The sequence below is a fragment of the Tenebrio molitor genome, chromosome 3 (genome assembly GCF_963966145.1).
Source record: "Tenebrio molitor chromosome 3, icTenMoli1.1, whole genome shotgun sequence".
Lineage (NCBI taxonomy): Eukaryota > Metazoa > Arthropoda > Insecta > Coleoptera > Tenebrionidae > Tenebrio > Tenebrio molitor.
In genome coordinates this window covers 19188150-19216075 of record NC_091048.1, presented here as the reverse complement: position 1 = coordinate 19216075, position 27926 = coordinate 19188150, and the positions used below count along the sequence as shown (strand labels likewise).

At 38.0% G+C, this 27926-nt stretch overlaps 1 protein-coding gene and 1 long non-coding RNA gene across 4 annotated transcripts; one reads left to right on the top strand and one right to left on the bottom strand.

The window, feature by feature from the left end:
* Nucleotides 1-76: 76 nt before the first annotated feature.
* Hml (hemolectin) lies at nt 77-27745 on the bottom strand. Of its 2 annotated transcripts, none has more exons than XM_069043221.1 (35): nt 27556-27745; nt 19937-20010; nt 19609-19794; nt 19397-19556; nt 19216-19343; nt 19071-19166; nt 18823-19014; nt 18636-18769; nt 18103-18582; nt 17588-18047; nt 16104-16733; nt 14991-16050; nt 14763-14940; nt 14317-14712; nt 14018-14267; nt 13468-13970; nt 13228-13420; nt 12633-13177; nt 11867-12580; nt 11114-11290; nt 10859-11053; nt 10520-10811; nt 10298-10469; nt 9915-10249; nt 9335-9859; nt 8828-9287; nt 8561-8775; nt 3389-3708; nt 2520-3341; nt 2231-2465; nt 1255-2180; nt 929-1198; nt 618-879; nt 410-562; nt 77-356 (listed from the first exon to the last, which is right to left on the bottom strand). In XM_069043221.1, the coding sequence occupies exons 1-35, from the start codon at nt 27687-27689 to the stop codon at nt 169-171; spliced, it is 12060 nt and encodes a 4019-aa protein (XP_068899322.1). In that variant the 5' UTR covers nt 27690-27745; the 3' UTR covers nt 77-168. The 2 variants fall into 2 exon arrangements, with proteins under 2 accessions (XP_068899322.1, XP_068899323.1); XM_069043222.1 differs by having other exon boundaries at nt 12633-13174.
* Nucleotides 6972-7752, top strand: LOC138127295 (uncharacterized). Of its 2 annotated transcripts, XR_011158179.1 has the most exons (3): nt 6972-7242; nt 7294-7368; nt 7426-7752. It is a non-coding gene; the product is annotated as an uncharacterized lncRNA (long non-coding RNA). The 2 variants fall into 2 exon arrangements; XR_011158178.1 differs by having other exon boundaries at nt 7294-7752.
* Nucleotides 27746-27926: the final 181 nt, after the last annotated feature.

Genomic DNA, 27926 nt, shown 5'->3' with positions numbered 1-27926 from the left:
TAATTCACACATTTTGTAATCCATTTCCGACGAATCCTCCAGTGTAAGGGAAATACGAGTAATGATGTCCTTTCAATCAATTTAAATTGCTTTATTGATAAAAGTAATACAAAACAAAGCAACATTCAATATAAAAATATATTATTTCATTATAGTATACGAGAATTTTTAAGTTTTAACGTGCGTAGCTTTTTTGGTGGACCTCGCAGGCGCGGCACATCCTTCACAACCACAGTCAGATGGTACTTCAATCTTTTTGTTCCATTTAAAACCATCTTCACACTCCAATTCAACTTCCAAAGGAACATAGCGCGTTGCTTGGCAACAAGAACAATCACTTTCGTGTGCACCTTTTTCTGTTAAAATGAATGATAAAGAAAGAAATTCGCTTCGATTAAAAACGACTTACTGGCATTAAAAGAAGTCGACGAATGACAAATTCCTATGCATTCCTTGAACGATGGTATTGCCTTTTTGTTAACACATTTGCCGTGTTCCCCGCGATGAGCTGTCACCAATCCTACAGTTTTGTTAAGCGCGATTTCCTCCGAACCACATTTTACTACAAAACAAAGTCCAATCAATTGTAACCAACTGTAGAGACCACAGAAACTTACTTTGCGCAGCTGAGGTGATGTTACAGTATTTGCAACACCCTTTGCTGTACACATTCTTTTCTGGACAGTCTTCAAGAGAGGGACACGTTTCTTGCTCACTTGAAACCATAAGCTCGCCGCCCAACGAGTTGCAAGTGTACGTCGTGCAATTATCAGGGGACATCCATTTCTCGTCCGGTTTTTTCAACTCATCCTTAACCACACAAGCAACTTGGACGCATTTGCCGCAACACGTCTCATTCGATTCTTCGTATTCCCACCCCTGCAACAATTCATTTGTTACTTTCAACAGTTGCAAAATTTGGCATCACCTTTGAACAAGTAGTTTTGCAGGTCTCGATCGATTCTTGCTTGATGATCTCTCCGTTCTTATTTTTTCCGCACGTTATGTTTTTGCATTTGTCTCCATCGGGAGAAGGCAACGTTTCCCCAACATTGTACACTTTACCCTCCACTTTACACGCGGTTGTTCTGTGTTCTTTGCAACATTCACCTTCGATTGCAACACTTTCGAAAACAAAGTCGTCGATGTAGTCTTTAGGTAACTCGGGACAATTAACTTTCTGTGACTGCACTTGCATCTGAAAATTTGTTCATCGTAATGTAATCAAAATTTCCTCAACTCTATCCATCTTACCGATCCGTTGATCGTCAAACAAAAGTATTTGGTACAATGGTCAGGTGACTCCCATGCATCTCCCTCTTTGTGAATGGATCCGTCGACTACACACGCGTAAGGTTTGCAAGAACCGCAACACTGTTTCGCTTCAGGAGACGCAGCGACGTATTTGTAACCCAAATCGCAATCGGTGTCACACTTTGTGACCTTTGTTTCTTTCTGGATACCGCTTGTACTGTTCACACATTCATAAATAGTACAGTAGTCTTTTTCTTTGGTCCACTTCTTGCCAACTTCGTAAACTTTTTGATTATGCTTGCACGCCACTCTTTTCACATTTGGACAACACTTGTCGTACACAAATTCTGGTTCTAGCTCATAATCGAGATAATCTTGAGAGATTTCGATGGCAGAACAGTCGCTGTGACTACAAGTGGGTTGATAATTGCCGACACTCGTAATCGAACATTTACACTGGCGACAAGGACCGTCTTGCCAAGTTTCGTTGGCGTTCTTCAATACTTTCTGTTTTTCCATTTCAGTTCTAGCCCTCTCTCCTCCAGTTTCCGCCGCTGTGTACTCATTTTCGTAAATGCATTTGTCTTTCGGCGGTTCGCAAGTGTACAAAGGACAACATTCTCCCGTACCAGTTTCATTTTTTAATGTGTGGTATTGCTGGCACGGTTTTGGTTTAGGACAGAGCTCTTTCTTGCAGATTATTTTAACTTCCGGACAACAACCACTGTCGTCAATCGTTTTAACGTACCCATCCTTCAAAGGTTGTTCTGTCGGCGTGTCTGTAGGCTCACACTCTTCAACTGGTTTACACTCGCAGATAAATTGCTGACATCCGTTCGGTTTCGTCGCCAACTTTGTTATTTGTCCAGGTCCACAAGTAATAACTTGAGGAGTTTCGCAAGTTGGCCCGGCAGTTGGTTCAGGTACTGCAACTTCTCATCAGTGGTGTACTTACTACAAACACCCAAAAACTTACCGCAAGCATATTTGTCACAACATTCCTTCTCTCCAGATGGCACCTTCATCACTTGATAACCTTGCTCGCAGATTTTATCAGCACCCGAACAGCGCTCAGTTTCACACTTTTGTGAGGTGCCCTCGCAAGTGCAAGATGTGCATTTGTCCATTTTCCAAGTGTCTCCAGGGTGGTGACCTTCCTCATCACAAACCTCACAGTCTTTCTCAACTACGCAGGTGTCGTTTCGTAAAAGCTGCAAATTTGTAATGAAACACAAAACCAACTGACAATCTTTTTTAGACTGTACCTGTCCTTCGGGGCAGAAACAACCCTCGACTGGTATCTTGGGACAGTTCTTTTCTTCTTTTTCTTTTATGCTTTGGCATGTTTTTGGACAACTTGTACCGCACGGGTTGTAAATTTTATCAGGTGGGCACGTTTTGGGGCAAACGTTGGTGCGCCAGTTGATGCAAAAACCGGTGTTGCTGCAGTCTCTGGCATATGCTTCGATGGCGGTGCATGCCAGCTCTGGGTGGTTGCCGCAAGTGTCTTTTTTGCACCACTCCAAAAACAAAGACGGGTCTAAAACGCGAAGACATTGTCCGAATGTTTTGTAATCCAGAATTAAGTTGCAAGGGTCAGATTTTTTAGGTAGTGGTGGACAATCTTCCGGTTTATTTGCACACATCTCTTTAGACTGTCCTCCGGGAAGTTTGTCGTACAACCAGCTCAAGGCAAATTCGTCAGTGTCGTTAATTATAGCTCCGCTAGGAGTGCGCAAATCGTCATACGGATTGTGATCGCAATCACCACAAAGTCCCTCGAGTTTGCCTCCGTATTTCTGCGATGGGGCCTTAATCGAGGTACCCAGAGACGGATAATAAACTGAAACGTCAACTTGAACGTCTGTTAAATGAATTTTGAGATGTTTCGTGGCAGTTTCTCTAATACGGGCCCAACTACTAACGTCTGAAAAATCTTCGATGTGTTCACCATTTACGATCAGTTTCAGCTTGTGCCGGATCATGTCAGTGAAAATGTGGATCTTGCGCCCCTGATACAATATTGTAACTTTCCCCACGCATGTTTTTTTCGCATTATTTTTGCAAGGAGCGTTTGTGATCAAAACCTAGAAAAATCAATCACACAAGATAAACCTTTACACTGTTTCCATACCTGGAATTTGTGTTTCTTGTCCTCACCAACTGCGTCTCTCGACATGACGTAGACGCAGTTTGCGTTTATGGTAAAGTTGGTGTCGTCGTACGTTACGTACTGAAGGTGAGGAAGGACGTTGCATTCACAGTCTCCACAGTTTGAAGGACTGATGCAAGTGTCTCCCTTTTTGACTAGACCTGGGGGACAATAACAACCGGGGAAGCACACGTTGGGTACTTTGGGACAAGCGGCGTCGGAACTCGAGAGGGATTCACAAGTTGGTTCGCATTTACGTTGGTAGCAGTCATGGTAAACCAAAGGAGCGTCACAAGTTGCAGCTGCAATCAAATAGAAAGAATTTGCTGAACACCGTTCGCGTTGTTTTGGGATAATGGGATTAATGGTGGGCCATGATTCATGATTTACTTTTTTAACGTTGGACAACTGTTTGATTTCTGTCATTATATTAAAGTGCCTGACATGCGGACCTGCCAAAATGAACATAACGTGTTGCTAAATTTCCAGCGATGTCTGAGTATTCTCCTGTTGCAAACCATTGGGTGATTCAAAATGAATGTGGGTAAATATGGCAACTATATACGAAAATGTATGTGGCAATTGTGTGGGTGGGGTAGAGTTGACATTTGTATGACATTTCATAAGGGTGCATTTGATTTTTTTATAGACTACGTCCACTGATAGAATGCATTTTTTTAAATATCCTTAGATAACAAAATCCCCAAACCATAACATTAAAATATTAATATAGATTGTGTTGGTAATATCTTGAAGCATTCGCGCCACTGATTCTCATTGGTTGTTATATCTTGGTTGTTATGAAACCCACGCGAAAAATAAATTATATGACATTTCAAATTTGAAATTGTCAGTTCTGTCAAGCGGTTTAAGCATTTAGATTTGCGATTTTTCATCTTTAGAGCTTTGTTTTGCGATTCTCTCGTTTTAAAAGTTATTCGTTTTGATCGTGTTGCTGTTTTGATCTGTTCCGTTGCGATTTTTTGTTGATTTTTTTAAATTTGTGAAGTGAGTGCGTGCCTGGCGTGCCTCAAGAATCTGACATTACAAACATCGAAAATGATACAGAGGTAATTTTTGTTCATGCATTAAATAGGAGTCATATTAAATAATCTCTTGCTTGTCTTTAGCCATTTCCGAAAAAAGCTGGATATTTTAATTTCAATAGCCAGCTTTTTCGGAAATTCGAAAATGTATTGTGGGTTGCATTTTTTATTCCGTCGGGCACATTATCACTCGTGAAATACCCTGTATTAATAAAACCTAATATATTACTCCTACCACAGACCAATATAGTTATTAAGACAACAAGGGTTTTATAGACGATTTAAAAATCGAGATCGTAGTTTAAATCAGAGCGACCGCAGGGAGCGAGGATTTAATAGATCGAGATTTTTAAACTATAAAACACGCGTTGTCTTCAAGATTTTTTCTAACACTAACATCTTATCAGAAATTTTAATAAATTCAGAAATTTTTCGAGGCGCGTCACAATACACAAAATGCGGAGGTTGCCGTGGATACTATGGTAATAATATAAAAGAAAATTTTTATTTAAGAATTAAATCTATTTTAAAATCAAAATTAAACGGTAATAATTTAATTAAAGCAGTTAATACATATGCTGTTCCATTACTGACCTATTCTTTCGGTGTTATTAAATGGTCCAAAACTAATTTACAGAACATAAACATTAAAACTAGAGTTCTTTTTACCAAATTTAGTAAACACCATCCTAAATCTGCTATTGAAAGATTTAATTTACCACGCGAAAACGGTGGTAGGGGTTTTTCAAATCTAGAAATACTGCTAAAAAATCAAATTGCTTCACTAAAAAATTATTTCCTCAATAGAGCTCATGATAACACCTTTTTCAATGCTTTGGTTTCAGCCGATAAAGGCTACACACCTTTAAATTTAAGTGATAATATAATTTCAGACATTGTTAAGCCAAATATACCTGACACAATAGCAAATATAAAACAGAAGTCTTTACATGGGAGATACTTTAAAGAACTGGAACAACCAGAAATTAATATTCAGGCCTCTCATGCATGGCTTAAGAAATCAAATATTCACCCTGAGACGGAGGGTTTTATATTTGCAATACAAGATCGTGTTATAAATACAAGAAATTATAAAAAACACATATGCGGTTTACAATCGATAATTGATAAATGTAGGATTTGCGGAACTGAAGGGGAAACAATTGAACACATCATTTATTCTTGCACCGTTTTGGCTCAAAGCGAATATAAAAAACGTCACGATATATTCGCTAAAATTATGCACATGAATTTAGCTGTTAAATTCAATTTATTAAAGAATACACAACCACATTATAGTTATACACCAGAAAGTTGTTTGAAAAATGACAGTTACAAGTTATATTTTGATAGAACAATTTTAACTGACATTCATATTAAGCATAACAGACCAGACATTATAATTTTAAATAAACAACAAAAGCAAGCATATCTTTTAGATATAGCTGTTCCAAATTCACATAATATAACACAGACATATAACACAAAAATTAATAAATATTTAGAGCTGTCCGTTGCTATGAGAAATCTTTGGTGTTTAGAAAAAATTTCGATTTTACCACTTGTAATTTCAGCAACGGGAATAGTACCGCAATCTCTTTTTAAAAATTTAAAAATTCTGGATTTAGATAACACATTGGTAGTTGAAATTCAAAAAGGTATATTATTATACTCATGTCACATCGTGAGGAAGTTCCTTAACATTGACACAGAACATAATACACAACAAAGTCAAAATGCGGAGGCGAGACGCCGGTAATTATGTTGATAAGCACTGCACTATTACTTGATAGTAATATCCGTAATAGTGTATGTACTCCGGCAAAATTTCCGTGCCGCCGGGTGGAGGTGGGATAGTGTTTCAACAAATTTGGAAAAAAACAATTTTCATCGTTGAAATGTGCCAAAACGTTCCAGAAGAAATAAGAAAAAAGGGACAATTTGTTACCAATGAAGTCTAAAAGTGCATACGAAAAGGTGTATGTTTCGTTTCAAGGCCGGAACAATAAAAAAAAGCATCAGGGAGGTAACGGAAGATGTCATTTTGGCTTTTCTTGATATGGGGTAAGCGTGTAGAACTTCATTAAAAGTTAATTCACACTACGGCAACAATCATTTGAAGAAAATGTAAAGATTGCCATTTTCGATGGCCGGGCACTTGCATTGGATGAAACAGCAGAAGTTAAAGAAGAAGATGTTAGGAACAAGAGCACGAAGCTAATGTGGCAGTTCCAATTCAATAATTGTACTTTTCACTTTTGTGATAATTACTGTAAAAATGATGAATAAAATGTTACTTGAATAATATGTGTGAGCGTATTTTATGACTCTATAAGATACGTTGCTATTGACGACGTGTCTTATAGAGAAAAGCGTATTTTATGGGAAACATAAGGTGTGAGCTCAAATGCACCATGGAAACAGTTTAAGATATTAGTGTTAGAAAAACGAATTAAGACTGTTAAAGTCCATATAAAACCTAGGAGACGTGGACGATGCTAGCGCAACCCTAGCCCTAGCGTAGGGCCGAACTATATAACCGTATTTAGTCGATGATGAATCGGCTATTTACGTTGACAGCGAGAAATTTGATTTATTCAAAAAATCAAATTTGTTCGTTTCAAAAATCTTTATTAACCATTGTCAAAAATTTGCTAATCAATTTCGTTATGATAAAAATTATAAAATAATCCAAAACGACTTTCGTACTTGTCCCGAGCCTCTTCTAGCTGCGATGTCGAAGCCTGACTAACTTGTTTGAAAAGTTTTTGACCAAAAAGTTCGTATTCGGTAAGTAATACTTTCGAAAAAAAAAGGTATTACAAAAAATTTTATTTTCAGAATTGAAAAAAGGTGGATAAAGGGTTTAGATACTTCTGGAATACTTCCTTCAAAATTACAAAATTCACTCATTTGGTAAGACCACTTTTCAGAAAATTATTTTCCAAGTTCTCAAAAAACTAGATTTTATAGGTGTGCCGTGCCATTCCCATCAGTTTTTCGTTCCAAATTCGGTGTCACAAAATAACAGTTTTTCCAGACAATTCGAAGATTTTAATGACTATGTGAATTACAGAAGTTGTGATTCCTGATCCTGTAGTTGTCCCAGAACGTGCACATTCATCAAAATTCTCAGGCAAAGTGTTATAGGTTTTTCAACATACAACAAAATTTGTAAACTCAATCTCAGAGAAAAGATAATCTATTACATGGATCGTTATAAGCAAAAAACAATTTCAAAATTAAAAACTTTATAAGAAAACTCTAAAAATAATGAAATAAAATGTTTGGATAATTGTTTGTCTTCGTTTTTTTTTTTTTAATAAATAAAACCATAATATAAAAAATAGGTAAATAAAAACAAAAAAATATGTCCGTATGCAACTAATTATACATTCCATTGCAATAATTGAGGAATATGCAACTTATTATACATCTAGTTCGGCCCTACGTTAGAGCGTCGCTAGTATCGCGCGTCGCTGAAATTTGAATAGATCTAGACAGTCTTACTATGTTTAATGTTCTGTGTGTTTAATTGTCTGTGACTCCTACTGTACTGAAGTTTTCTTTCGTCTTTCCTAAGTGCAAACATGCAGAATAATAATAAAACATCACGTGTAAACCTGCTCTTTCCATTTTTTTTAAATTCGCGCTTGATCTATTTGTTATTGCGTAAGTGAACATTTTTAGTAACATTTATGTCAAGGAATCTAGAGTGGACAGAGTTTACCATTGTACATTGATTTGACAATTTTCAAAATTGCGCGACTATGAACTGTCAAAGAAATGTCAACTCTATCCTACCCATGGCCTTTGTCTCTTTCGATCTAAGAGGCCATGATCCTACCCACACAGTTGCCATATAAATTTTCGTACATAGTTGCCATATTTATCCACAATCATTTTGAATCTCCCCATTAGTAAAACAGACAACAATGCACTAGACATTGACTCTGTTTGTAACCTCAAACTTAGAAAAACATAACCTAATTCAACAGACAGCTTTGTTACCAAATTAAATGCAAATTTTCCATGGCCTTCCATTTTCCCAAAACAACATGAATGCACGCAAAAAGTGTCAAGGTTTGCGAAGAGTTAGTTTACTTACGACAATCGAGTTGCACTCTCCAGTCTGACACATCGGTGGTGGGCTCTGAAGTTAGACACTGTACGACAAAATCTTCCAGCGCTCGACATCTGCATTCCTCTGCAACTGTATGGTTGTGAGTCGCAGCTTGAAGACAATCGCAAGTCGTTTCGATGCAGCGTGAAATGAACGCGTCTTTATTCACGACTCTGGTGCAAGGCTCCAGCGCTTGTTCCCTAAAACGAAAATAATTAATATTTCGTTCTACATTGAATTCATTTTGAGTACTTGACTTGACAGATTTTCCAAGCTTTATCCTGTATGTGCAGAGGACAAGCCTGGGGTTCGCAAATCTGCCCTTGATCGGCTTGTTCCCAACTATTCCCGAACTCGGAAGTCGTCCGAGCCAGACTTCCGTCGGGCTTCTTCTTGTCGTCATCTGGATTTTCATTGAAATACCCACACAGCCCGGCGACTTTATCTTCAAGTTTTCTAGTAACGCCCAACTTAACGTTTCCCTCTTTGTCCCAAATCACCCAAAATCCGTATCTGTTTGAAACGAAGAGAACAGTGTTGCCCAGACGCGAAACCGTAAATGCTCTCGAATAAGAGGCGATTTTTTTTGTTTGCTCCACGGTGTAAGGAAACCCGTCGTATTCCATCGTTAAATTGGGATGAAGGACAATCAAGTTGTCTTGGTGATGGATGATGAGGTCGCGCCAGCACACCTCACTGCAGTTCTTTCTCACTGCAAGCACAAATTAATCAATTGTTCATTTTCTAAAAATCACTTACAAGAAACTTCCCACTGGTCATTTTCCAAATCTAGCGCTAAGACATGGTTACAAATGTCGTACTTGTATTCGGTTCCGTCAAATGTGTTAAAAGTGCGCCCTGTAACATTGCAGATGGCGTCCGGGGGCGGCTGCGGCTCGCAGGCGTATTTCGGACATTTCTTATTCGCGTAGTCTTCACTGTCTTCGACTGGAATGTAACCTGGTGGACAAGAAGCAGGTGGGCATTCCTTCTTCGAGTGCATATAAACCGGTGGTGGTTTAACGGAGACACACTGGAATTCCGTACATTTCTTTTGATTTCCTGCCTTAGTATATTTATAAAAAGGATTTTGCCAAACTGATTTCTTAGGTGTTCTCTTGGATCTACCCTTTTTAAATTCTGGAGGTTTGTATGCAGACTTAGTAGGTTTTGATGAGTAACTTGAGAACATAGAAGACTGGTAAAGACGACCTTTTGTTTGTTTTTTAACGTGAGTGTTAAATCCCGGGGGACACTCTATCACCGGACACTGCTTAACAATTCCTGCAACACGTTTGTAGATTAGTCTTTCACACTCACAAGTACAAGACAGACTAACTCTCGGTGACCGCAGTTGGAGGTGTTGGTGTTGTTGTAGTTGTCCTAGTTGTCGCTTTTGTTGGCGTCTCAGTGGTAGGACAACCTATTTCATCATCTGGACAGTCTTGCACTCCATTGCACCACAACGTAGAATTAATACAGACGTCACTTGTTGGACACAAAGTAGTACCGTCTGGACACGGTTGACACGTGCATTTACACGTGGAAGTAACTGTACTTCTCAGACCTTTCTCGCAACTATCGCATTGTTTTGGAGAACAGTGGGACACACCTCCAATTTTACAAAGACACTCCGAGCAGTCTTCTTCTTTGTACGATGTTCCAACTGGGTACCTAACATTCAATTAGATGCGTTTATTTTAATAATAACATTTTTCTTACGAGATGTGGCCGACAAGACAAGGGCATTCAGTCCTGTTCACACAATTTTCACCGTCCCACCACTTGTTCTTGACACATCTGCAAGCTTGCATTTCCAGAGGTTCTGTCGTAACACCTGGACAGTCATTACAAGGTGATGGTGCAATCGTAGTCAACTCTTCCAGGATCGTAGCTGTAACAAATTTAATTAGAAGAAATCAAAACCTTTGTGGGGAAACTTACGATACGGTTCAAAACAACCATGCATTTCGACTCTCAATTGAATATTGTCGTGCCACTTCTTTGGAATCAATTTGACGTATTTTGCGTTGATCGGCAAATCGAAATTGATGAGCTGTGGAGAATCTGCATCGTAATTACCCAGGAAAGTTTGTTCTTTCTTTGTTTTCTTGTCCAAAATAGGATTCCATGCTTTATTATCTTGGGAGTATTTCAACGTAAAAGCTGTGACCCATCCATTGGGACCGCCTTTAATTTCCAAACCTGTTACGTTACGTGATTCGAGAAAGTCAAACTGAAAGAAATCTTCTAGTTTTGTGCGTTAAAATTGTTTCATCTTACCTGCACAAACTCTGTGGGAGAGTTTGTTAGTGGCTGCCAAGAGTTCTCATCGCTAAGTTTCAGACTTGCTTTGCTGTGATTGTGATTTAATTCTGAGCTTACAGAAACTTGTTGATCTGACATCATTCCATCATCTAAGCCCATGGGGTCTTCACACATCGAGACTGTAGGAGCGACGGTGGCCAAGGGTTTTTGCTAGAAAACCGTTTTCAGTGTAGTGAATTTAACAAAGTTGATAAAACACGCAAAACTCACTGTTATAAATTCGTAAAGTACTGTAGTCGTGAGGGGTTCCCCGCAACCAATCAGTTCCACTCGCAGTGCGATGGCAGTGTGCCACGTTTGTGGATTAACTCTTACGACTTGTGCTTCAAAAGGTGTGTCAAAAATTTGTTCGACAGGTGTTTTCCCGTCGATTGACCCTCTAAATATCTGAAATGAAACTGTAGCAAAGAGAAGTATTGTCTATTCACGATGAATGTGGATAAGGTATGGCTGTGATTTATTTTTATCAAGTTGCATAAACTGACTCAATTTTAAATTTTTTCCTGTCAGAAATGTGACATGACTGTTCCGACATTCAAATTTGAACAATGTTATCTAATTTAATTTCATTAAGGGCCAGTTTATAGAAACAGAATTAAATATTTAATTCGAATTAAATTTTAATGGGCGATTAACCTATGAATCCGAAACTTCGATTGGTTCAGTCTTATCACGTGATTCACGTGTTCAGTTAATCTCGCATTTGATTACGATTAACTTAATTTCGCTTCTGTAAACTGGCCCCAAGAATTCTTGTTTTTAATCAAGTATTATTTCATTATGATTCAACTCGAAATACGTTCAAGTTGGCAACGTAATTTAACCTAACCTAACACGCAAAGTATCAATTTCTATTAGGAAATTTTATTTGTTCTGTAGTTACTACCAACAATGTTACCAGATGTCATAGCCACCCCTTATCCACATTCATCGTGAATAGACTATAGTTTTGGTGGAGTGTACCTGAGGTAAATTTTGTTTGTTCAGTACCGGGAAAAACATACCAGCAGCGTCAGGACTGTAATAAACCTTATAGCTAGTGACGTATTCGTCATAGACTGGACTTCCTTTGATTTTAATACCATATATGGGTTCTTGTTGGCCCAAATCAATTTCCAAGTACTGGTGGTTATCTGAGTACTGGGGGGACCAACTGCCCTCACTTTGACTGTCAGCAGTGGGGGTGAATTTTGCGAAACTTGGTCTAAACGCATCGCTTAAGACGCTACTTGCGTTGAAAACTACATCAGGCAAGGCCTGATCGCCTTGTATTAAATCGACGAAATGGTCTTCGTCACACTTTTTAGGTGGAGTAACAGTACTCAACAGTATTGGTTGTCCCGCCATGCCCACTACCCCCGCGGCAGGTCCCACCATGCCAGGCGGCCTACCAGGTCTCGGCATACCTGGTGGTGCCACCATGCCAGGCGGCCTACCAGGTCTCCCCATAACTGGTCCCACCATCCCTCTTAAACCTTCTGGAGTCGTCGGTTGCTCTAATGACGGAAACCCTCCTGTTTCCACTGGTTTCGGTTTCTTCTTTTTACCTGTCAACACACTTGGCAAAAGCCTTGCTTCTTCTTTTTCTCCAGAGTCGCAAGCCGATTCGTCACAACTGTAGAAGTTATCGACGCATTGACAAATTCGACAATCTGATTCTCTATAAACTGTACCAGGCTGCAAATTTCAATTTTAAAATAAACTATAAAATGAAGAAATCAGTAGGTACTTTAATCGGCTTGCCATCCTCGGATCTGCATAAACAGTGACTTAAATCCACGCAGGTGTGGTTATTGGCCCACATCTTCCCTTCCGGACATGTCAGAGATTGCCCTTTCTCGACACAGTCGCGTTCACATTTCTTCTCGTTCTCGCAGAGTCCTTTTTCCCTGACCACGTGAAAATAGTAAATGCACAGACGGTCGCACTGTATTGCGCAGTCATGTTCTTCCGTACCAGGAGGACACAATGGTTCGTATTTCAATTCCGCTTCCACCGGTGCCACGTCACCTCTGGATATGGTCTCTTCAACTGGTAATTCTTGAATAGTGGTTGATGTTCCCTTGCAGACTGGTTTTATTTCTTCAACCGCATACGGCCAGTCACAAACCATCGATATGGGATTGAAGTACATAGTAGGACCACAAGATTTTTCGACGTACTTAGGACCATCTAATCCCACTTCACAGTGATAGAAAATAGTACAATTCGTGGGATGTTCTTTGTGCGGTATGAGCGGGTCACAAGTTGGAGCAGGCGTGGTTGGCATCTCTTCTAAAATATTCGTCTGTAGTTTGTGGCAGAAAATTTTTAAAGAAACTAACCGCATTCGCACCGAACACGAATCTCAAAATCTTGACAAGCTTTCCCTTTCATACTTGATTTACACACTAGACCCCGTTCTAAGCTACACTCTACGTCTAAACCTGTGCCTTTTGCAGGTATATGTGTTTTAACAGTTCTGCACTCGATGTCGACCATTTTTTCTTTGGCACACTTGGCACCTTCCAGATTATTCTAAAAAACAATCTGCTGAAATGTATCACTCATTTTCTCCATCTTACCAAAAGTAACGGTGTCGGTAGAGGTTCAAAATCAGTCTTCTTCTTTCTAAAAATGGTTTTCAGAACATTTGCCTTATCTTGATTGATCCATTGAGTCCAACCCGATTGACACTTAACAAATTGTTCCAACATATGTGTTGTGGGAGCTTTCGTTGTAACAACCTGCACGGTTGAGCAGGGTTGCCCTTTGCAAACTTTCTGGCCTCGCGAGCAATAGCAACTGTAACATTCATCTCCTTCAACTAAATCACCTTCGTAGTAGGTAACACCGTCAATCTCTAAGCAAGCTGGTCTACAGATATTTCTAGGCACACACTCTAAAAATGATGAATTGAGGTAAATGTGCCCAGGAGTGCAAGGTTTCGGTACGCATCCCTCAATGCAGGTCTCTTCTTTGCAAGTCTTGCTCAACTGACCGTGCGTTAAGAGATTGTCGCACGTTTCCGTCGGACAAGTCGAGATACATGGACTATAATTTGAACAGCGTTCATCACATTGCATTGCTGAAAAGAGTGAGTGAAGCGTTGAACTCGGACACGATTTCACTTACGGCAAAGCTTTTGTGATCTCCATTTGATCGGTACTCCTCTGGTGGTGCACTCTTGGGCATAGGCGGCAAGAGCTGTGCACAAACACTCGCAATCGCCACCTTGATCGCACGCGCAAGCGTCGAACACACATTTCTCCAAGTAAATGTCGACAGGAACCTCAGAGTGGCAAGGCGAGAAAAGAGACGACTTCAGAACACCACATTGTTTCAAAGCCCACACCTTTCTGTCAGGTCGATCTTCGCAAGTGTTCTAAATGTTCAAAATGGAATCGATTCGAACGACAAAAAGCTACACTTACTGTAATCTCCAAAGCTTCGGGACAGTAGGACTGAAGCTTCCACGAGTCTCCAAAGATTTTGGCAGATGCTTCGGTGATTCCCCCAGAAGGAGTTTGGAAGTCGTCGGCGTCGTTGTCGTTGTAGTTCCCGCATAGACCCTTGACCCTGTCCTTCCATCGAGGATCAACTTTGACGTACACTCTCGTGCCTTTGTCCCACTGGATTACCAGTCCTAAATCTGGTGCTTCAACAATCACAAAGAGACCTTTTTGTCGGATGGTTAAGTGTTTCATTGACGCAAAATTTGGAAGCGGTTTGTCTCTGGTTAGTGTCAGCATGTCTTGATCATCTCCTGATTTAACTCGAATTGTGACTGATTTAGAACAACTGGTACCCAGAGATCCGCAAGGGACGTTCTAAAAATTAGTTAGTAGAACAGTGGAGATTCAAATTTGTTTGATATTACTTGTATAGAAACATCGAAAGAGTCGCTTCCTTGAGAGCCTTTGGCCAGAGCATAATCGCATTGTCCTTGGAAGTCGAAATGTTTGTCGTCGAAAGTTTTGAAATGTGAGTCTCCCCAAGCACTGCACTCAGCAGAGCACGGTCGATCCGTACACGTCCACTTCCCGTTTTGACATTTACTAAAACAACAAAATCAGTCTGATCAACACACTAAATTTACGTAAATTACCAAGTGTTGCAATCATTCTGAACTATTGAATTTTCCTTGTAACTCTTGCCTCCATGGTGACAAGGACACTCGGAAGGTTTGACACACTTCTTCGTTGACGTGTCCAAAACGTAGTTGTCTTTGCACTTGCAACCAGGATGGCAAACCGACGCAGAGAAATAATCAAGATTGTGCATGTTCTTGCAAGTCACGGGCTCGGCAGGTTCGCACGTGGTGAACTCCATGTTCGCCGAGTGGCCGCAAAGGGATTTCAGGTCGCTTGCCTTGGGGAATTTCTTCTGATCGTCAGGAGTAGCCGGATGACAACTCCAACCAGCGTTGATGCATGTGCAGAGTTCAGGTCCTTTGCTGGCGGGTCTCACTTCTTTGTATCCGGCGTGGAAGTGGAGTCCATCGAAATGACAGTTGCACTCGCCAATCGGGACACATTCTCCGTCGTCGTTCAAAGATTCTCCTTCGGGACAGTTGCAGCCTTCTACACATTGAGGCTTGCAGTCCGGTCTGGTCGCTACATCGAAACAGTTTCTGGTGCAAGAGTTTCCGCAAACTTGGTATTTTTGACCAGTTGGACAATGAACTCCACACTCTCGAATAGAGTCGCGCCAGGAAATCTTGACTCCCTGGCGAGAACACTCTTCGGCGTATGCTGCCACTGTCGGACAGAGACACTTGGATACTTTGAATTCACAAGAGCACATGTCGTAGAGACAGTCTTGGTAGTAAGGCTCAGGGTCGACTATCCAATGACAACTTGAGAATAAGTCGGATTTGATTTTTTGGCAATGTTTCTCAGCTACTGGTTGATTTTGGATGTTGGAACTGCACGGGTGAGTTTTGAGGACATCGGGGACGTCGTTGCATTTCTCACTAGTCTTCCATTTATTAGCAAAAGGAATGATGGCTTGTTCTACGTCGTTCTCGGGAGTTAGGAAGTCGTCTTTTTGGTTGTTATTGAAAGTTCCACACAGACCTCTTGTTTTTTCCTTGAAATTGGCAGGAATGTCTACATAGGCTCTCGTCTCTCCATCCCACCATATCAACATCCCATTTGGTAGCTCAACTAAATTGTAGAAAAATGTTGTAAAACCGGTCAAAAATTGAACCGAAACCTACCTTGCAAGAATATGGAGGAGATGCTTCTGATGGTCACGTTTCCAACGTGATACGGAATTTTGGAGACATCTTGTCCGTTGACCACAACATCGTGATTCTGCTTAAGCTTAATAATTTGTCCGAAGATCTTCACCGTTACAGTTTTTGTACAGGACGGCAACCCTGAACTGACTGTGCTCGGCAGATTCATAGCTTGGGAAATCGCCCCAGCGCAAGCAACGTTTTCAGCCTCGATGGAAAACGAAGGAGTTTTGACTAGATAATATGAACACTGACCCATGAAATCAAATCTTCTGCCGTCAAATGTGATGTAATGAGGGTCACCAATAGCGGCACATCTCGCTCCGCAAGACACTTGTGTACAAATCCATTTTCCCTCGCTGCAGGTGCAGGTGTTGCATTCTTTTGGAACTTCCGCACCAGGCGGGAAAATTTTGGTGCGCAACATACATGGACATTTGTCTCTGGTAATGCATCGATTTTCGTGCAGAACAGTTCCTTCTGGACAGTAACACCCTTCGACGCAACCTTCTCCGTTGTCTTCCTCTTCTTCGGTGGATGCTCCGCAAACCGGTTGGCCGGCCGCAGGTCCACAAGCTTTGTACACTTTACCTCCCGTGCATTGCATCGCTGCGAATTCAAATTTCCTTCAATCTTAGTCACAATTTTAATAATAGTTATTTGTGTGTCAAGGCCAAAAAGTGCATCTTTTTCGTCCGAATCTGGGTTTTCTTACCGAGGCGCAGCCGAGACTTAAACAGGCGAGGACAAAAGGCACTTTTTGGCAGAGGCGCACAGTAAATTTTTTAGGCACCGCACGAACTACAAAGCAAAAGACATCATTGGAAAAATTACAAATTTTTCAAATAGATAAATTTTATATACAAGCCAACAAAACTGTAAATTTACTATTTACTATTATGTACTTATCACGACCTGCTGTATAATAACCGGCCTGTTCATTTCATTAAAAAAGCATTGCGAAAATGTTTCCGAGAAAGAGCCAATTTTTGCCGATGAGGGCGCCACAGTACGGGCGCTTCGGAAGAATAAAAATGCGGAAAATAGGTTTAGACATGATTTTAGAGTTGAGATTGAGCACAGTAAGTTCATATTTTCTTTCTAAAACAATACTGAATACAATTGTATTTTTGTGTTTTCGATTTTAAATTCGAATGTCATTTGAACGAGAAAAACTCTCGGTGACAAAAACTTAAGATGAATAATATCCCCAAAAAGCGCCCGTACACTAGCGCTCTGCGGGGATCACTCAAATTACACTTTTGAACAGGCCGGTTATAATACAGCAGGTCGTGGTACTTATTTACATAATTTATGGTGAGAGGACAATTATCGGTTTTGTCGGATTCGTTGCTAACTTACTAAACACACCAACAGATGGCGCCACGGCCAGCGTCCGAAAAAGAGTTATTTTTCGTCCGCTTGTGCCTAAAAACAATTTTTGGCACAAAATTTATACTTACGGCAAGTTTTTTCGTCCCTCCAAGCCGCTAAATTCTTCACGCCCTTGTAGGAGCAAGCTCTAACGTACACGTTCATGGTTTCACAAGCACACACCGAAGGTTCTCGATTTTTGCAATAACAGTAGTCCCAGCGACAGGCGTCCAACAGAAGAGAAACATCTATGACTTGGTGACAAGGAGCAAACCGCTGGTCATTCAACAATTTCTTGCAGAAAACCATAGCTTCGTGATTTTTCGAACCGTCTATTTCGTCATCTAGACACGCGTGCTCTTCTATTGGTAAATGGTTGCATTCTTTTTCCAAATTCCCGACTTTCCAACTCGTGGCTAAATTGGCAATGGTTTGTGGTTTGTAACCGTCTTTATTCAAGAGGTCATCTGAGGCGTCACCGTTTATGTTACCGCACAGTCCTTCGGTCCGATTCCACAGACTTTCTTGCACTTCTACTTGCACCAGTTGCTGAAAGAAACATTTGATTGGTTAGTCTCAAATCTGGTAAAAGTATAGTAGGTACCTCTCCGTCCCACTTCAGTTTTGATCCGACCGCATCCAAAGACAGAATGATGTAATGTGCTGACATCTCAATTCTCAACCCTGGGAACTGACCAGGAATGGGCAATCGCTTCTTGGGTGTGCCAAAAATTGGTATTCCTTCACTGGAACGCTTCAGAATATACTCTTTTTTGTCGAAATATATTCTTATGATTTTATGACAATTTGGTGGATTGTTACTGCACTTTGGATCATTCTGAACTATAATGCTGAAAGTCTTGTCTATTGCGTCTCTCACAAGAATATGTTCACACTTGGAATCAAAACTGTAAACCCTTCCGTCAAAAGTTTTGTAATGGGTTCCTTGCCAAGTGAAACATATTCCAGGTTCAGGTAGTTTCTGTTGGACAAAAACTACATTATTATTAAGTTCACCGTAGGGACTCCCAGTTATAAATGCCTCATCTGTACGATGGAAACTTTTTGTGGCCATTCCATGATTCTGTAAGTTACGCAATGTTACACGAATATTCAGAAGGAGATTTAAAATGTTACATAAGCATCCCAACGATGTCCTGCAGGGATGTATGATCCTTGAGGCAAACCGTTAATAGAGAGAGTGTTTAAATTGTAGTCTGATTTACTAGACTTGTAGGATACGGCTTGCGGCGCTACTGGAGCAGCAACAGCTAAAATTCCACACTAGTCATTCAATTTTTTTCAAAAATTTAATTACACTTACGGAAAATACATTGAGGAATAGGCGATGGTTGAAATCGAGCTTCTTCATATAAACACGAGTAAACTGAAGACGGTCTAGTTTCGAATGTCATACCTTCGGGACAACTTAGCGAGCATATCAACCCCACTTGATCCCCGGAACAATTGTATCCCCCATTGAACTGCAGTTTTCTAGCGTCGCAATTATCGGTTCCTGTTGAAAGTTAAAATAGAAACATACACTCGAGACATTTTGCGTAAAATGCGTACTGTATTGACACTGAGGACCTCGAAAATCTTGAGGACACTGACATCTGCCAAAAGACAGGCAATTGCCGCCATTCTGACATGGAGGATCACAAATTGCTGAAATTTTCTAGTAAAATAAAAATATTGCAAAATTGTAACAATTTACGTTCGCAGTCTGGCAGCGAGGTCCATTTTTCTTTGTCGGGGAGCCAGTAACCATCTTTGCAAGACATTGTAGTAATAGAGGATCCATCGGGGAACTGATGCCCGTGTAAGCAAGCAATGGTGCATGTCCTGTACATGAAATTAATTAATTTTTTGTTGGTTGGTGCAAATGATGTGTGTACTTGTGAGAGCAAGATCTTCGTGAATTTGTTGGTAATTGCGGATAGGACAAACACGGTTTATTTTCGAACTGGCAGATAGGTCCTGAGTAATTTTCGGGACACTGGCATTGATCCGGTGCTATGCAAATGCCACGATTTTGACAAGGAGGCAAACAAATAGCTGTAATAAAAAATAATCAGGAAAAAGTCCAAACTAGTTGAAAGGAAATTACGTTGACAGGAAGGGACGTATTGCCAAATTTGTCCTTCGATAACCCAGTGGCCGTTGTTGCAGTTGATAAATAATTGCGTGGCGCCGTTAGGAAATTGATAACGGGGAACGCAAGTAGCTCTGCAACCGCTGTATTGGGAACAATGGAGTCCTGCATTCTGAGGTGTGGGGGGTGCTGTGTTGCATCCTAAAAAATCGACAAGTCAAAATTGAACGGAAGTAATTAATGCGATTAGCATATCAGCAGCATTATTTTCAGACCACAATTTCCTCAATGTGCTGCCACTTTGGTGCCAAATTATGATAAAAATTAATCCATAAATATGTACCTCCTCTGAACCTCGTTCCGGAATGTGCAGAAGGGCCATGGGCTGATGCGGATTTTGTTTTGGTCTTGACGCCACTGTAAACGATATGTTAGGAGTAGATAACATTTTTTAAATTTCTGATTTATAATAAGCAAGCTGGCATTTCAAATAGGTAGGTACCTACCTTGTATTTATTTTATTTACATAGAGCCGGTTGCACCAACATGAGTTAAATTTAACTACAGATTAAAATATACATTGTTATAACAATAGGTAACTAAAGTAACGAAGCATTTTAACCTACAGTTAACTTTAACTGGGATTGGTGCAACCGGCCCTTATACATATTATTTTGTTCGCTTTATTTGTTTTTTTTTTGTGTGTTGCGGACGTAAATAGTTCCCGTCCCCTGCTAACTTTTACATCAGACAAGATAGACCTTAGACAAAAACTGAACCAAATCGTATCAGTTTATCTGTTTCATTTAAAGTAATGTTATGTTGTCATGTTATTTTGCGGAACCTTCATAAACAAACTATCAGTCATAAATAAATAATAAAGGATATATAAAAGAAAGTTTCAAAACGCAGAAAAAGCAAAATTGATATTCTAAAAGATATTTACAAAAAATGATAAATTATTTCAGTAAATTTCACTATGTATCAATGTGAAAAAATCATTTTTACAAACGAAAATATAATTGGAAATTAGGGATACCTATTATAAGTATAAGATTATTATTATCAAAAGTGTGAAGAGAAATTTTACTGAAGTTGTCATTTACGAAAAACGTGTTTCAAAATTAAGATGCGACTGTTCAAGAAATTTTTCATTTCAATGGAAATTATATCTATACAATGAGCTTATCAAAAGAAAACAATTTTTGCTATAAAGCCCAATCTACTAAATTGTAAACTAGAAAAAATAATTGTCCATATTGCGTGAGAATGTTAGTGTAAAAGATTAAACTTCAAAAAATTTAATCAATTCAGATTTTATGATATTTTTTTATCACATTTGTAAACAGGATACCATAGTATCTTCAATAAGTGAATAAACCGAATATGTAGTTAAACATTTTACATTAATAAAGTCCAATTTAACTTAATTTCATCCCGAACGAGACGCTTCTGGAAACTCAAATCAAAACAGGAACAGCCGTAGAACCGTTTTAAAAATAGAGAATCCCAAAACCTTACTTTGAATTGAATGAACTTTCGTACGGTAACAATACGGTGCGGCACGATCTGCGGCTACTATAATAGCTTTCAATGGGGTCTATTCTGTAATTTACATTTTAATTTTAACAGACCCTTAAGATTCGTAACCATGACAATGACCAATCAGAGAAACGTATTTAATATTTTAATAGGTTGTTAAATTTAAACTGGCTGTTAAAAAATACAGAATAGACCCCAATGGGGCAATGGGGTAGAGAGTTTAACTTTACGGTACGGAAAGCGGATCCGGCTACGGTTCTGTTATGTTCACTATAATCTGGCCTTTAGCCCAAAAACAGTTTAGACACAGAGCCGCAAAAACGTGTAAGAATACCAGGAGTGAAAACCAAAAATTTTGCACCTTTTTTGTATTGTACAGACATACGGTTGCGGTCAATAAAATCTGAGCAGCACATTTTCCTACTGTAAATATGGTTTAGATTGTTGCTCAAGTACGGGTAGTCACCTGGAAAACTGTCATGTTGATGTAAACGTCAACGAAAAAAAATGCCACATTTATCTCTTGCAGAAAAAGTAAGGGTTGTTACATTGCTGGAAGAAGGTTGGTCAGAAAGGAGGGTAGCAGTCAGGTTCAACATAGCTAGGAGCACTGTGCACAATAAGAAAATGTGGAATGAACGCCAATCGTTTGAAAGGCAAGTCGGTAGTGGCAGGCCTAGAGTCTCCACAGAGATTGACGACGTTAATTTGATTCAAGTTCTACGAGAAAACCCGTTCAATTCTGTTACCGAGGCACACAATGAAACAAATTTCCCAGGTGCTCTTCTCTTCGAACAGCAAGGCGTCGTGTCAAGGAAGGATCGGAACTGCGAAATCATCCTGCAGTCAAAAAACCTTTTTTGACTCAACAAAATAACACAGAGTAGGATAGTAGGATTCGCGTTGGAATATTCCCTAGAACCATTAGATTTTTGGCAGAATGATGTTTTCACAAACGAGAAGATTTTTCAATCATGCTATAACGGTCGTGTTAGAGTTTATAGACCACCAAATTCTCGTTTTGATGAAAGTTATACTCAAAAAGTAGTAGTAAACGGTCGCTTTTCTGTAAATGTCTGGGGCTGGATTAGTGCCCAAGGACCTGGAGCATATAGTAGGCAGAAATAATGCAGAGGTCTATCTTCATACCCTGGAGAATATCATACTGTCATCAGTGAATGCGGTCTTTCCCCAAAATCATTTTATTTATCAGCACAATTGTCCTATTCATACAGCTAGAATTATCTCATTTTGAATGGAGCAGGAAGGAATACTAGTTCTGCCTTGGCCTTCGCGCAGTCCGGACTTGAACCGTATCGAAAATATTTTGGGTTTGATGATAAGAAAACGTCGAAGAGTTATAGGGAAAAAATTCAAGAAGTGTGAAATGAATTAACTCCAAACTATACTGAGGTTTTAGTAGCATCAATGCCGAGAAGATTGAATAATGTAATAGACAAAAATGGGGCTGCTACAAAATATTAGTTTTTATATATTTTTTTTTGTTGCATTCTCTTACAATGTTCTTATCTTTCTACCATAAACATGTTATTTATTAAATTCACGGAAGGTGTGAATTAACACGTGGTATTTGTGTAATATAAGCGTTGGTACCGTCTCTAGGGTAATGTGACTTGAGGTGAAAGACTGATTTACCAAATTTCATGAAAAAGTCATAGAATGTCAAATCAGTGCTCAGATTTTATTGACCGCAACCGTACAGGTTATTCTAAATGATTGTAGTCGATAGTCGAAGCAGGCCATGCCCATGTTATGAAATTTTTGCCGCTTTCATGTGAACTGTCAATTTTTGTCGCTGTCACTGTCATTTTTTAGGTGAAAAGTGCGGTGATGAGGATAATGATTGAATCCAAAAATATTGAGTTGTTTTGCAACCAATTCTAAAAATATTGAGTTGTTTTGCACCCAATTTAACCTACTGTGTGTTATCGGTGTGTAGTTACTTATTCACATCATTTTGATGTTTTTTATAAGAAACGGCAATCATAAACTTTACATTCAGTTTTTACGCCTACTTGTACTACAATCATTTAGAATAATCCTGTATAATATCTGTTCACGTTGGAATCAACATCAATGGTGCAAATAACTGACCTGTTACTATGTATTACAACTCATATGAAAGTTAATACCAAATGCGTGCGATTTGCACCACTGCCTATTTTTCTGTAGAGTTAAGTGCCTTCTATGTGACAAATAGGACAAAAAGTTATTAAGAAAAGTTGTTTAGAATCAAGATCTAGGCCCCAATAATAAATTTCAAAATCATCGGCCAACTATGATTTTTCATTTTTTTTTATGAATACATACAGGTTGTCCCAAAAATGGCGTACAGACTACTTACTGCCTTATCGAGGATGCTTAAATGTACATGAAAAAATATGGAAAAAATGTTTCCGACAAAAAAATCTATTATTTTTATTATTATTATTAACGATAATACAATGTAAATAATGATATATTCATACATCATTACCTTGCAATGTTACCGTAGAGGATTTAAAATAATTTTTTCGATTTCCAAAACTTCAAAATTCTCTATTATGCAGGATTAGATATTGATAGTGAGTGATCTTGTATTTTGTGATAATATGTACGATTAGAGGTAGCTGTCATGGCAATTTCATACATATATTTCAAAATAATTGACCTGTTAAGTGCCACATTTAAAGACCGCCAAATCAGAAAATAAGTCCAATAGAATTTTTTTAGCATTTTTCTGGCGTTTACGGTAATCTCTTCCACACAGTAGTGCACCGTTAGTACGTCATTTTTGGGACACCTGTATTTCACAAATCAAAGAATTTTATTTTTAAGTTTTTTTATTATGAGTAAAAAAAAAATCATACTTAAATTAATACTACAAGTTACTGGCTGAACACTAATAAGTTACAGATAAATAAAAGTAAGTTAAAACCTCAGATTAAATGAAAAAAAATATGAAAAATCATAGTTGGCCGATGATTTTGAAATTTTGTCTAGGGGCCTAGATGTTGATTCTAAACAACTTTTCTTAATAACTTTTTGTCGTATTTACCAAATAAAAGGCACTTTACTTTAGAGAAAAATAGATTTTTTGAAAATTTCCAAGGTATACTTGATTTTTCAAAAACTAAAATTACCTATAATTTGTTTCAAAATCAAAAATCCACCAACACTGCATTCTACCTCGAAAATACAACCGACAACGTCGCCAACTTTTGTTTTTAGTGTGTTTGGAAGTGTCAGAAAAACGTAGGGTTATGAAATAAAACTGTTGACAGTCGTTTTGGTCATAGTTCATCGTGTTTTTTAAATTCTTCGAAGCACTTAATGGGCGCTCGCTTTAATTTAGCGGTTAAAGGGTTCCTTGTGTTTTGAGGCATTTTTATAATTTGATATTTGTGACAAACTGAAGGTCAAATTTTGGCGGAAGGTTGGGCCAACCCAAAAAAATGAAACTTATTCTAGGGATTCCTTTTTTCTGTCACCATAATTCAACAGGTGGTGGATTTTTGATTTTGAAACAGATTATATGTTAGAAATTAGTCTTTAACCAAGCAGGGCTGAACCTCAAAAACTGAAAATTCAAATCTAGATTTTTTTATTTTTTACAAGAGTCGTTTCACCTATCCGGGGACACGTTATTATTATACCGGGTGTATTATGAAAAACCTTTGGTGCTATAACTTCCTTATTTTTTATCCGATTTTAATAAATGATATGTCAAACAAAATCGTTTTAAATGGGCTACAATTTGAATTGATCCAATATTTGTTCTTGAGTTCTGTTTTTGACAAATGATAGTCAACTTTTTTTTTTCAAATGGCACTATTAACTTTTTTTACTCTGTTTTATACAGAATTTTTAGCGGCATCGTGGATCCATATCAATTATAAATGAATTTAAGGTATGTATCTAGGCAGCCTTGATGACTGTATATTGGGTTGCCTGACTTCTTCTACAGCATTAAAAAATGAACTATATTACATTTATTGTTTATTTTTTCATTTTCTAATAAAATTTTTCAGTTTCATAAAAGAGGTTGACATGGGTTGTTTATGGTACTTTTTAGGGACTTAAGAATGACTAGAAAAGTTGTCAACAATGAGGTATTTATTTATGACACTGTAGTTGTAACTCTTGATCATTTTTCGCTGTTAATGTTAAAATTGGAATAATTCAAAAACTAATAATTTTCTTTTGATGCGAATTTCATTAATGAGTTCTTTCAATTAATTGTGAATTATGAGCCTGCATAAAAAAATGTTTTTGATTAAAATGGATTTTTTAAATTTTATGTCTCTGAATGAAGTGATAGGGAAAATTGATTGCACACATTTGAAGCCTTATACAGTGTGTCCCCAAAAAAGAAGACGAGTCCATAACTCCGTTATTTATCGGAAGATTTTAATTATCTGTACACCAAATTAAATGATTGTTAATAGGCTACAAAATGGCCTAATAAATTCAAGTATAGCCCCATGGACTTCAAGGGTAAACTGTCAAAAAAAATTTTTCAAATGGGATTACATATTTTTTTTTAGTAATTCTGATAGAGATTTTTATTCTGAAAATAACAGTGTATCACAAGTATACACTTAAATACCAAAAATTCACAAAAAAAAGGTAAAAAAACGCTACTATCGTCTGTGTTCCATTTTGCGCTAAACATTGGGGGCATATCTGCGCAATCCCACATATTATTATTTGTCCTTTGTTTTTCTAGCTACCTTAATTTGGTTATTACATTGTAACGCAATGCATTTTGACAGCTTTTCGCTTGGTGCTCGTCATTTGTTTCAAAAGTTAGTGTTATTTTTTTTTATGTCAAGTTATACTTGTGATACATTGTTGTTTTTAGAATTAAAATCTCTATCAGAATTACTAAAAAAAAGTATGTAATCCCATTTGAAAAAAAATATTTTGACAGTTTAGTCTTGAAGCCCTTGGAACTATACGTCAATTTATTAAGCCGTTTTGTAGCCTATTAACCATTTAATTTGGTGTATATATAATTAAAATCCTCCGATAAATAAGGGAGTTATGGACTCGTTTTTTTTTTTGGGGACACTCTGTATCAAGGGAATGTAACTCTAAAGTTTCGTAATTTTTACTAATAATGAAACTTGACTCATCCGGTATTTCATAATTTTAATACAATTTTTTTTCTGCTTCATGTAGTGAAGTGCCGTAATTTTTTATAAAGCTAAATTTCTCATATGTACCGGGTGTATTATGAAAAACCTTTGGTGCTATAACTTCCTTACTTTTTATCCGATTTTAATAAATGATATGTCAAACTAAATCGTTTTAAACGGGCTACAATTTGAATTGATCCAATACTTGTTCTTGAGTTCTGTTTTTGACAACTGATAGTCAACTTTTTTTTTTCAAATGGCACTATTAACTTTTTTTGCTCAGTTTTATAGAGATTTTTATTTTAAATATGAAAATGTAAACAACCATGCTCATGCATAGAAACAAAAAGAAGAAATTAAAAAATGATGCATTAAACAGTAATAAAAGTGCATTCTAATTTTGCAAAGTAACTAAGACAGCTATGGACATTCAAGACAATGTCTATTTGACTCCGGCCGATAACAGAGAAGATTTAATAAAAAGAATCGTAGCAGTATGTGAACAAATACTCGTACCACCAGAATTTTTATTAAACGCTGCAATGGGCGTCAGTGGAAGGTGTCGAATGTGCCTTAGAGAGAATGGAGATAATTTCAAACATTAGCTATAGTAAAGTTATGGTTACTTGATTTTTGGAAATTCATTTTTTTTTATTAAAAACAAATTTTTGAATTTTTATTTTAATGTTTGTGTATTCAGAAGATAAACATCTATCAGAATAAAAATAAAAAAATATACAGTGCAACTTAAAAAAACAAAGGTAGTTGCGGTCTGTCAAAAAATATAATGTTAAAAAAAATCATAGAATGTCGGGCTATAGTGTTTCTAAAACGATTTTGTTTGACGTATCATTTGTTAAAATCGTATAAAAAATAAGGAAGTTATAGCACCAAAGGTTTTTCATAATACACCCGGTATATCGGGTGTGTCAAAAAAAACGGACACCACAGAAGGTACAAAACTACCTGTAAATGATCCTGTTATTGATGTGGGAACATAACTGTATGGGTCAACTTTTCAAGGTGCCCTGAACAGATATCCAAAAATTCCTTTCACGAATAGGTACGTTTGAAATCCGTTTCTTCCTCAGTATTAAATATGATGAAATTCGGTGTGGGAAAATAGTTTTCAAACGCGACAACATTGCTAACATATTTTTATTAATTTCTCAAAAGATAATGATTTTACCATTAATAAAACAATTTTCATTCAAATGATTATTCCGGCGCATCCACCATACAGTTTCATTTAGACTGGTTGCAAAAAATGTTAACTTACGGATTATAGCGAGGACTAGGCGAAGCTCCAGTCACGTTGTTTCCATATTTCGCTTGCAAATATCGCGGAACTTCAAGTCTTACAGCACTTGGAATCAATAAGAGAACAACCAAATAGAAAGAAAAACTTTCCATTGTTAACTACAACTTCTCGCGACAATACCTCATCATCGAATAAATTTATAGTGAACTAGTTACGAATTTATCAATGCTACGAAAAATGCAACTTAGTAGTGGACATAATTTTAAGTATAATTCTTCTGATGTTTGCGTCAGTCAATGGTGAATTTATCAACAGCTTGATAAAAAGTGTGGATACATTTATTGTAGGTGGGTAGGAAGTGGAAATCGTATCTGAAAAAATTCAAGTTT

What these genes read in the sequence shown, in the direction of transcription:
- Hml (XM_069043221.1), bottom strand. Translation starts at nt 27,689, where the DNA reads ATGGAAAGTTTTTCTTTCTATTTGGTTGTTCTCTTATTGATTCCAAGT. An exon ending in TTGTGACAAATATGCTTGCG is followed by an intron (nt 2,181 to 2,230) that starts GTAAGTTTTTGG and finishes GAGAAGTTGCAG; the next exon opens with TACCTGAACCAACTGCCGGG. An exon ending in CATCACCTCAGCTGCGCAAA is followed by an intron (nt 563 to 617) that starts GTAAGTTTCTGT and finishes TTTGTTTTGTAG; the next exon opens with TAAAATGTGGTTCGGAGGAA.